This window comes from Staurois parvus, unplaced genomic scaffold, assembly GCF_062004578.1.
Source record: "Staurois parvus isolate SC_StPar_1 unplaced genomic scaffold, SC_StPar_1.0 ptg000441l, whole genome shotgun sequence".
NCBI lineage: Eukaryota > Metazoa > Chordata > Amphibia > Anura > Ranidae > Staurois > Staurois parvus.
Genome location: NW_028318237.1, coordinates 338,993 through 349,281, shown reverse-complemented (window position 1 = coordinate 349,281; position 10,289 = coordinate 338,993). Strand labels below are relative to the sequence as shown.

At 47.4% G+C, this 10,289-nt stretch overlaps 1 protein-coding gene and 1 long non-coding RNA gene across 2 annotated transcripts in view; one reads left to right on the top strand and one right to left on the bottom strand.

Moving 5' to 3' along the window:
• The first annotated feature begins 1,154 nt into the window (after positions 1 to 1,154).
• SGIP1 (SH3GL interacting endocytic adaptor 1) overlaps positions 1,155 to 10,289 on the top strand; it is a 230,210-nt gene continuing 221,075 nt past the window's right edge. The window contains exon 1 of the mRNA XM_089687948.1: positions 1,155 to 1,355. Within this exon, the coding sequence (XP_089544074.1) occupies positions 1,346 to 1,355 (10 nt within the window). The 5' untranslated portion in view covers positions 1,155 to 1,345. The remainder of the gene's footprint in view (positions 1,356 to 10,289) is intronic.
• Positions 7,253 to 10,289, bottom strand: part of LOC149453995 (uncharacterized) — a 196,596-nt gene continuing 193,559 nt past the window's right edge. The window contains exon 3 of the long non-coding RNA XR_016314402.1: positions 7,253 to 7,704. This is a non-coding gene — a long non-coding RNA (uncharacterized LOC149453995). The remainder of the gene's footprint in view (positions 7,705 to 10,289) is intronic.

The window sequence follows — 10,289 nt, the reverse complement described above, 5'->3', positions numbered from 1 at the left end:
TTGGGGCCCCTGTACTGTCCTGACTCCTACATTCTTGCACTCATTGGGGCCCCTGTACTGGCTCCTACATACTTGCATCCATTGGGGCCCCTGTACCCTTATCTTTACATCCTGCAACCTCATCTCCTTTACTACACTAACATCCATAATTTTCCATCCATAGGGACCCCTGTACTGTCCATCCCCCCTTGCCCCCTATTGGGCCCCATGACTTTCCTAACCCCCACATCCTTGCACCCATTGGGCCCCTGTACCATCCTGGCTCCTACATCCTTGCACCCATTGGGGCCCTTGTACTTTTCTAGCTCTTGCACCCATTCGGGCCCCTGTACTGTCCTGGCTCCTACTTCTTCCCGCCCATTGGTGCACTGTACTGTCCTAGCTCTTGCACCCTGTACCCACACTTTTCCATCCATTGGGGCCCCTGGACTGTCTTTATCCTCCCTGTATTGGGGCCCCTGGACTGTCTTTATCCCCCCCTGTATTGGGGCCCCTGGACTGTCTTTATCCCCCCTGTATTGGGGACCCTGGACTGTCTTTATCCCCCCCCCTGTATTGGGGCCCCTGGACTGTCTTTATCCCCCCCTGTATTGGGGCCCCTGGACTGTCTTTATCCCCCCTGTATTGGGGCCCCTGGACTGTCTTTATCCCCCCCTGTATTGGGGCCCCTGGACTGTCTTTATCCCCCCCCTGTATTGGGGCCCCTGGACTATCTTTATCCCCCCCCCTGTATTGGGGCCCCTGGACTGTCTTTATCCCCCCCTGTACTGTCTTTATCCCCCCTGTATTGGGGACCCTGGACTGTCTTTATCCCCCCCCCTGTATTGGGGCCCCTGGACTGTCTTTATCCCCCCTGTATTGGGACCTCTGTGCTGTCCTACAACTGTTGAGCAGCCCAATACTGTCCTGGCTCCCACAGCCATTGGGGGTCACATCTTTCCACTTATTCGGGTCCCTGTTCCGACCCTCACATCCTTCGCCCTCTGGGGCCCCTGTGAGGTATCCGGGTGATGCATGAAGCGATATTCCCGGGCTCGGTGTGAGGGAAGTGCGTCACGTGATCCGGGGCCCGGAGTGTCCGAGTCTCTAGGAGACGGGTGCGCGCGCGGCGGTGTGTATTGTGTGAGGAGAGCGCTGCACGTGACCCGCGAGAAGGGCGGGGATTGGTCGGCTCCTGATAGCGGTGTGATCTCCGTTTTCTCTCAGCATCCTCCGGGCAGACAGCGGGCCCCTGGATACAGAGCACCCCCGGGGCCCCCGGAGACACCTCCATCCTTCACTGCGGAGCTCAGCTGCCCTCCCTCCCCCGCCTCCTGAGGAGATTGAGGAATGAGAGTGTGCCACCATGATGGAAGGTGAGGAGATTCTCATCCCTGCACCAGCCTCATCCACCCACCTACCTCCCTCCCCCTACACCGACCCACCTACCTCCCCACACCACTGCACCTCTCTACAGTCACAGGGGCCCCCAGGCTGACTCTAATGGGGCCTATCCATCCCACCTTACAGCCCTCCCACACAGTCCTACAGGGGCCCCCACACTGACTTTAAAGGGGCCCATCTATCCTCCGATTACAGGAGCTCAGAACTGCCCTCACATTCTTACAGGGGCCCCCAGACTGACTATAATGGGACCCATACACCACAAATTATAGGTCAGTCCTAGAGGGGCCCCCAGCTTGACTTTAAAGGGGCCCATCCAACTCATATTACAGGAGCTCAGCCCCCACACTGCTACAGGACCCCCAAGACTGACTATAATGGGGCCCATCCATCCCCAAATTACAGGACACTAGTCCTGCCCCCATAGTCCTAGAGGGGCCCCCAGACTGACTATAATGGGGCCCACCCATCCCCAAATTACAGGACAGTAGTCCTGCCCCCATAGTCCTAGAGGGGCCCCCAGACTGACTATAATGGGGCCCACCCATCCCCAAATTACAGGACAGAAGTCCTGCTCCCATAGTCCTAGAGGGGCCCCCAGACTGACTATAATGGGGCCCATCCATCCCCAAATTACAGGACACCAGCCCTGCCCCCATAGTTCTAGAGGGGCCCCCGGACTGACTATAATGGGGCCCATCCATCCCCAAATTACAGGGCATCAGTCCTGCCCCCATAAACCTAAAAGGGCCTCCAGACTGATTATAATGGGGCCCATCCACCCCAAAGTACAGGACCTCAGGCCTTCCCCCCATAGTCCTAGAGCCCCCCCCCCCCGACTGGGGGTCCCAGGAGTGCAAAATTGTAATATGATTCATCCTTGTAATACAAAGATATTAATCCCCATCCACATCACCAAAATCCTAAAGGGGCCCCCAGGCTGATTATAATTTGACCCATCCATTTCCAAGTTGCAGGGTGTCAGCCCTGCCCCCATAGTCCCTGGGATTATATATTATATATGCAAGGGGGTCCTGGGTGTACAGTATAGTAACACGGGACAAAAATGACCCATCTCTCTCCATATAGGAAGGGTTCAGCCTGACCCCATAGCCCAAGAGAGCCCCCAGCCTAGTGCAGTGCTCCTTGTATATAAATGGGTTCCTAGAAGTGCAGCATTGTAATATGATCCATCCTTTAAAGATATTAACACCCTCCAGGTCCCCAAAATCCTATAGGACACCCAGTCCTGATTATAACATGACCCATTCATTTCCAAATAGGTATCAGCTCACCCCCCCCCCCTCCACAGTCCCAAATCTAATGAGGGTCATTTACAAAACGTCAGCCCTCCCCCATAATCCTAGGGAGGACCAGCATATTAGACCCAGCATTACATATAAAGGGGGTTCTGGGTGTCCAGTTTTGTAATACCAACAATATGACCCACCTCTCTCCAAATTGGATGGTGTCAGCCCTACCTCATAGTCCTAGTGGGCTTGCAGCGTAGTGGGGGTCTGCTTATTCAAGGGGGTCCCAGGAGCGCAGAATTGTAATATCTCACCCATACTTCTATTACAAAGATATTGACTCCCTTCCAGGTCCCCAAAATCCTAGAGGCCAACCAGTCTGATTTTATTATGACCCATCCATTTCCAATTAGAGGTCGGCAGCCCATCTTTCTAGTCCCAAATGGCTCCCAGTCTTATTGAGGGGTCTCCTTATATAGGGGGGAAAATTGTAACACATGACAATATGACCCATAATATAAAGATATTAACCCGTTTCCAGGTTCCCATAGTACTAGAGGGCCACCAGGGTGATTATAGGGTGTAATACCTGATCATAAGTCCATCTGCAACTAGGAAGGTGCTGGCCATGAACCCATAGTCCTAGAGGGCCCCTAGCCTAATGAAGGTCCCCTTGTGTATAAAGATGGTAAAAATTGTAATTCATGGCAATATGAGCCATCCTTCCAGTACAAAGATATTAACTCCCTACCAGGTCTCCAAAATCCTAGAAGGCGCGCAGTCTGATATTCTACGACCCACCCATCTCCAACAATATGTTAGCCCTGCCCTCATAGTCCTAGAAGGCCCCCAGCCTAGTGGAGGTTTTCTTATATATACAGGTGGCCTGTAAATGATCATAAGACAAATCTACAAATCACCGACAAATTCTAGCACTGCTCCCTAGTACAAGAGGATATCTGGCTTAATAAATGTCTCCTTATACATAAGGAAGGAGGGTCCTAGGAATGCAAAATTGTAATACTTGACAATATGGTCCATCACTTCTAATAAAAAGATATTAACCCCCATCCATGTCCCCACCGTTCTATGGAGCCCCCAGTCTGATTATCAAGTGCCCTGGGTGTGCCAATACAACATTCTAATACCTGACAAAATGATCCATCCTTCTCCAGATAAGGTGTCGGCCCTGCCCCATAGTTCTAGAAGGCACCCAGCCCGAAGGAGGTCTCCTTATACATAGGGGGCCCTAGGAGTGCAAAAGTATACCACATGACAATATGACCCATTCTGCTGAGATAACCCCATCTAGATCTCCATAGTCTTAAGAGGGCACCCCTCCTGGAGGTCTCCATATTCTTAAAGGATATCCAGCCCAGTGGAGGTCTCCTTATATATAGGGGGTCCTAGGAGTGTAAAATTGTACTTCATGACAATCTGACCCATTCTACTAAGATAATAGCCCCAATCTAGATCTCCATAGTCTTAGAAGGCACCCCTCCTGGAGGTCTCCATATTCTTAGAGGTCGTCCAGTCCAGTGGAGGTCTTTTTATATTTATAGGGATTCCTGGGTGTGCATAACTGTAATACCTAATATGACCATGCTTCTTCAGACAGCAAGGTGTCAGACCATCCTAGTATCACTAGAGGACACCCAGCCTAATCGAGATCACCTTATATTGGGGGCCTAGGAGTGCAAAATTATACCACATGACAATTTGACCCATCCTTCTTGTAATACTGAGATATTCACTCCATCTAGGTCTCCATGTTCATAGATTGCATCCAGTCCAATGGAGGTCCTCTTATATTTATAGGAGGTTTTGGGTGTGTGTAATTGTAACACCCGATAAGACTATCCTTCTCCAGATAGAAAGGTGTCAACCTTTCCCAATAGCAATAGAGGACACCCAACCTAACGGAAATCTCCTTATATAGGGTCCTGGCTGTGCATAATTATAATACCTAATAAGACCATCCTTCTGCAGATAGCAAGGTATCGGCCTTTCCCAATAGCACTTGGGTGTGCATAACTGTAATACCTACTATGACCATGCTTCTTCAGACAGACAGCAAGTTGTCAGTCCTTCCTAGTATCACTAGAGGACACCCAGTCTAATCGAGATCACCTTTTATTGGGGGTCCTAGGAGTGCCAAATTATACTACATGACATTATGACCCATCCTTCTTGTAATACTGAGATGTTCACTCCATCTAGGTCTCCATGTTCATAGAGGGCATCCAGTCCAATGGAGGTCCTCTTATATTTATAGGAGGTTTTGGGTGTGCATAATTATAATTCCTAATAAGTCCATCCTTCTCCAGATAGCAAGGTGTCGGCCTTTCCCAATAGCACTTGAGGACACCCAGCCCAATGGAGGTCTCCTTATATTGGGGGTCCTGGGAGTGCAAAATTGCATTAAATGACAAAATCCATCCTTTTTCTAATTCTGACATATGACCCCCATCCAGGTGCCTATAGTCCTCAAGGGTTCCCATCCTGCTGGAGGTCTCCTTTATAGATTAGCTGTGCACAATTGCAATATGTGACAATAAGACTCAATACTGAAATGGTAACTTCCATGCAGGTAACCCCCTCTTGATAGACCTGGTGGCACCCTCTTATCTGTGGAGGCCTTTTGGATGTCTAAATACAACATTTTAGGGCATGGTTTCTCAACCACGGTTCCATGGAACCCTAGAGTTCCTACAGAGGTTGCTAGGGGTTCCTTGAGCAATGAGCAATTTCTGCCTCCCAGATAAGTTCCCACTGACACCATTGATCTTTTTAGCCATCTGTAAGGGAGGGGATTTCTTTCCAATGACCACAAGTGTAAGGAGCGTTCTTCCCACCGGCCATCACACTAATGTATCATGAGTTGTAGATATAGTTCTTTATAGCAGGGGTTCCCTGAGACCCAAAAGTTATTTCAAGGGTTCCTCTGTGTTGAAAAGGTTGCAAAGGTATAACAATTTTTTTTCTAATGGTAATCCCTATCCAGGTCAGCCAGTCCCTGTGGTGTAAAGGAGGACCCTAATTTCTTCTGGTGTTAATACACATTACATTCATATGAGACCTTCCCCAACCTCCCAAAAGTTTCTAACACACGGGGGCTTCTAAGTATACAAAATATTAGAAATGGCCCAGCCTCCTTGACGTCTATGTTGCATTATAACCCCCATTCTAGTGTTCACCCCTGACCAGTTCAGCCAATTTTCCTAGTTGTCCTCATCGGATCACCTATAGGTCCCCTTTCAAGGATGTGCAAAAGCGAAATTGCTTCCTGACCCACCATGTTGCATATATCACATTATGTCCTCCCCATCCTAGAGAGCACCATCAGCCATCTAAAGGTCTCTGTAACCTCCACTGGGTGTACAATATAGTCCCATGTTCCGATATATCGCCCATATTCAGTATATCTCCACCTCGGAGCACTAAAGGACATCCACAGCTATGCAGATTTCTTTATCACAAGCACACTCTTTATGTTTTCATTCAGATCGGTGGTGGTGGGTGGCCATTTGTATCATTGGTCTAGAGATTTAGGGTTCTTTGGTTGTGCAAGGTTGCAGTGTAATCCGTCCCCCCCGTCATCCTCATAGTGTGTAACCACAAACCCATTTTGCGCTACCTCTTTAATATTGAGCCTTGCAATGCTGCAGAATGTCACGATCGTCTTGTGCATCAATGACATGGGGAGTTAAAGGGGCTGGGTGTGTGTTTTTTCTTGAATGACCTCCCTCCCACCCACCCCCTTCCCGAGGTCTGTTCTCAGCTAAGAGAGAAAAAAAAAAAACTCTCGCCATTGATTGCAACGGATTATTTCTTGTGATCATACACAAGTGTACCCTTAGGATGGTAGCGGAAAAGTCTCTGCCGTTAACCCATTGTGTTCTGGAGCAGATCTCAATGTCAAGCTCGGTGTAATTCCCCCTCAGCCGTAGAGACCTTGTTCTATCATTTCTCTGATGCAGATACATCTGGATTTATTTACTCTGCTGTTTTGTTTAGCTGTAATGCTGCTGTTGGTTTTTCATTTTTTTTTTTAACTGGGCTTTGCTGATTTGGGCCTAGCACTGAGCGAGCAAGGAGCATTTGGCATGTCCCCCCCCCCCCCCCCTCTGCTGATACCGGCTCTCCATCCCTGCCATTCAGTCGCAGCTTAATTCACTTTGCTTATGTGGCCTGGAATACAGTTTGTGTTGGCAAGACTTGCAGTGAATGAATCATACGTGTCAGCTTGAATACCCTATGCTTTCTATCAGCGTGTGTGCATATGTGTCTGGAACACAGGCTGGGTCCTCGCAGACGTTCAATGCAAGCTCTGACTTATGGTTGTCAGGCACCTACCTATAGGATATCATTTCCTTTTTGCTTCTTCAGAGCATTCAGAAATCAGGCGCCCTTTAACACTCAATGAACAGGCATATGTACTACGAGTGGGAAGGATTGTGCGTAGAAGGAAGCTGTTTCTTCTTGCTGAACGTTGAGCAAATAATGAAAAATAAACCCAGGCCAGTTATATATTTAGGAAATAATTTAAAGCTGAATGCCAATGTTATAGTGACACCGACTAGTGTGTTACTAGTATTATTTGGAACGTATACTCGCACTGATATATATGGTATAATTTATTGTATTTGTTGCACAAGAAAGACAACTAAATTCCTTAGATCAGCCTTCCTCAACCAGGGTGCCTTTAGGTTTCTTCAGGGGTGCCTTTTAGGTTTCTTCAGGGGTGCCTTTTAGGTTTCTTCAGGGGTGCCTTTTAGGTTTCTTCAGGGGTGCCTTTAGGTTTCTTCAGGGGTGCCTTGGCAAAATGTCTAAAAATTGCCCAAAACTTGTATACAAGCCAGCGGGTGGAACAAGCCTGCCTTTTAGTTACACAAAGCCACAGGTTTTCATTGCGCACCATTACGACCTTCTAGCCACCAGTGTCTTGACAACCAATGACATCATCAGTTAATAAGGAGGATGTCAGCTGCTTGCACAGCATCCTGGTTTGACCCTCCCCTGCCCCTCTCCGTCAATGCTGGGGTCACATCAGCTCAGTGGTGGAGAAAAACTGAGGGAGAAGAAAAACACGAATACTAGTCAGTATTGCAAAAGTATTGTGCGAAAGTATATTTGCTTTGGAAGATTAAATCCCCTCTAATGTTGGGTGTCCTACATGTGTGGATATTGCTGCGTTATAAAAAACTATTAGAATAGTTTTTCACATTTTAGAATGGGGTGCCTCAGGACTGTCCATTTTAAAGGGTGCCTCGGGACTGTCCATCATTTTAAAGGGTGCCTTGGGACTGTCCATCATTTTAAAGGGTGCCTCGGGACTGTCCATCATTTTAAAGGGTGCCTTGGGACTGTCCATCATTTTAAAGGGTGCCTCGGGACTGTCCATCATTTTAAAGGGTGCCTTGACTGAAAAAAAGTTGAGAAACACTGCCTTAGATTGTACACCCCCTGTTTTAAAAGTGGATAATAAAAAATACTGTATATTCAGCTATAAAGCTGGACTACAAGATGATACACCAAGTAATGCAGCTGTGTGGTAAAGTGTATGTTACAGCGGTATTAAACCCAAAACCAAAAATGTATTATCAAACACAAATGCTCCTGCGCTTGGGGATGGACTTGATGCAGGCTACAACCACATTAAGAATGTTCTGGAACATGCACACCTTGCTGCCCTCAATAGACCGGGGGAATCCAAATATACTGAATGAGGAAAGAACAAACAGAGGGCGCACAGAGCATTACCATAAAAAATGTTTAATAAGAAATAAAGTAGGTGTTGTACTCAAAAACGACAATATAGTCAAGGCACATCATAAAAGAACAGCTGGGTCAACACAGCGCTGAGTAAGGGCTCGTTCACACTTGGCTGTTTTACCAACGCTTGTCAAACGCCCCTATAGCGTTTGGCAAGCGTTGGTCCGGTGTTTGCGGAGCGTATCTAAACGCTGCGCAAACGCCGCATGCGTGGTTTAGCCGCGGTTGCTAGGCGTTTGCCGCGCGTTAATAGCGCCCCACAAACGCCTATAATGCAGTTTGAGTGGTGTTACCGCACCGCAAACGCCGGCCGGGTGTTTGCGGAGCGGCACCATAGACGAGAATAGGAGGCTTCAACTCCTTCTGGCTCGACCAGAGGTGTCCATTTTGCCGCAAACGCTCCCGTTAGAAAAGCACCATGTGCTGTAATGTGCAGAATTGGCAGAGGCGTTTGGGAAGCGGTAAAAAGGCTTCCCAAACGCCTCTCTGCCGCCTAGTGTGAATGTAGCCTAACCATCCGCAATAGGGAGTGTAGACATCCAATAGGCTGACGCGTTTCGAGGACTTGCATCTTCCTCAGAATTACTGTTACTCAGCACGGTGTTGACCAAGCTGTTCTTTTATGACGTGCCTTGACTTTATTGTCGTTTTTGAGTACAACACCTACTTTATTTCTTATTAAACATTTTTTATGGTAATGCACTAGGCCTGTGTGCCCTCTCTTTGTTCTTTCCAAAAATGTATTATATTGCAGCTTACCAATCCTTAGATGTGGCTTATTTCCCTGTTTCCACCTGGTGACCTGGCCAGTAACACACCTTCTGTATTAGTGAGGCACATCTTTGGATGAAGGAACATAGGAGACACAGCAGATAGTCTTGTTGGTTTGGGAGGAGGGTACCGTTAAATGTATTAGCTGATTTAGAACCACTAACAGATTGAACCCAAAACTCCAGCTCACACTTCATAATCAGTTATAGCAAACAGTGTTTTTCCTCTTGGTTTTAAATAAATAAATAAAAGCTGATCGTTTTAATAACCCCTGCTGGTGTTAAAGTGATACTAAAGGTTCACATAGAAATAAATAAACATGTCATACTTACCTGCTCTGTGTAATGGTTTTGCACAGAGCAGCCCCAATCTTCCCTTTCTCTGGTCCCCTGCTGAATGCCACCAGAGCAAGCTGCTTGCTCTGGGTACTCAAGTGCATTCTCACTCCTGAGCCACCTTTGTGTGTCTCAGCCCCGTCCCCGCACTCCCTCCTCAGTGGCTGTGAATTGCTCTCACTGCTGTGCCCCAGCCAATAAGGAGAAGCCTAAAAAATAAAACTAATGTGGGCAGCACAGTGGCTAAATGGTTAGCACTTCTGCCTGGCAGTACTAGGGTCGTTGGTTCGAATCCCAACCACGGCACCACCTGCCTGGAGTTTGCATGTTCTCCCTGTTCCTGTGTGGGTTTCCTCCGGGTACTCCGGTTTCCTCCCACACTCCAAAGACATACTGGTAGGTTAATTGTCTCCTGTCTAAATTGTCCCTAGTATGTGTATGTATGAATGTGAGTTAGGGACCTTAGATTGTACACCCCTTGAGGGTTAGGGACTGATGTGAATGTACAATATATATGTAAAGTGCTGTGTAAATTGACGGCGCAATATAAGTACCTGAAATAAATGTTGTAGCCATCACATCTAAGAATTGGTAAGCTGCAATATAATAAATGTATGCTTTTGGATTTCATATCGCCTTAACTTTTCATGGAAAAAGTTGTAATAATTTTACTTAGTCCCTCTGTAATGTTTAAGCCAGGGGGGGATAAATTAATATGGAATTCATTATCAAATCTGTTCAATCTAGGAGCCAGAGGGATTTTTTTCTAAGAGTC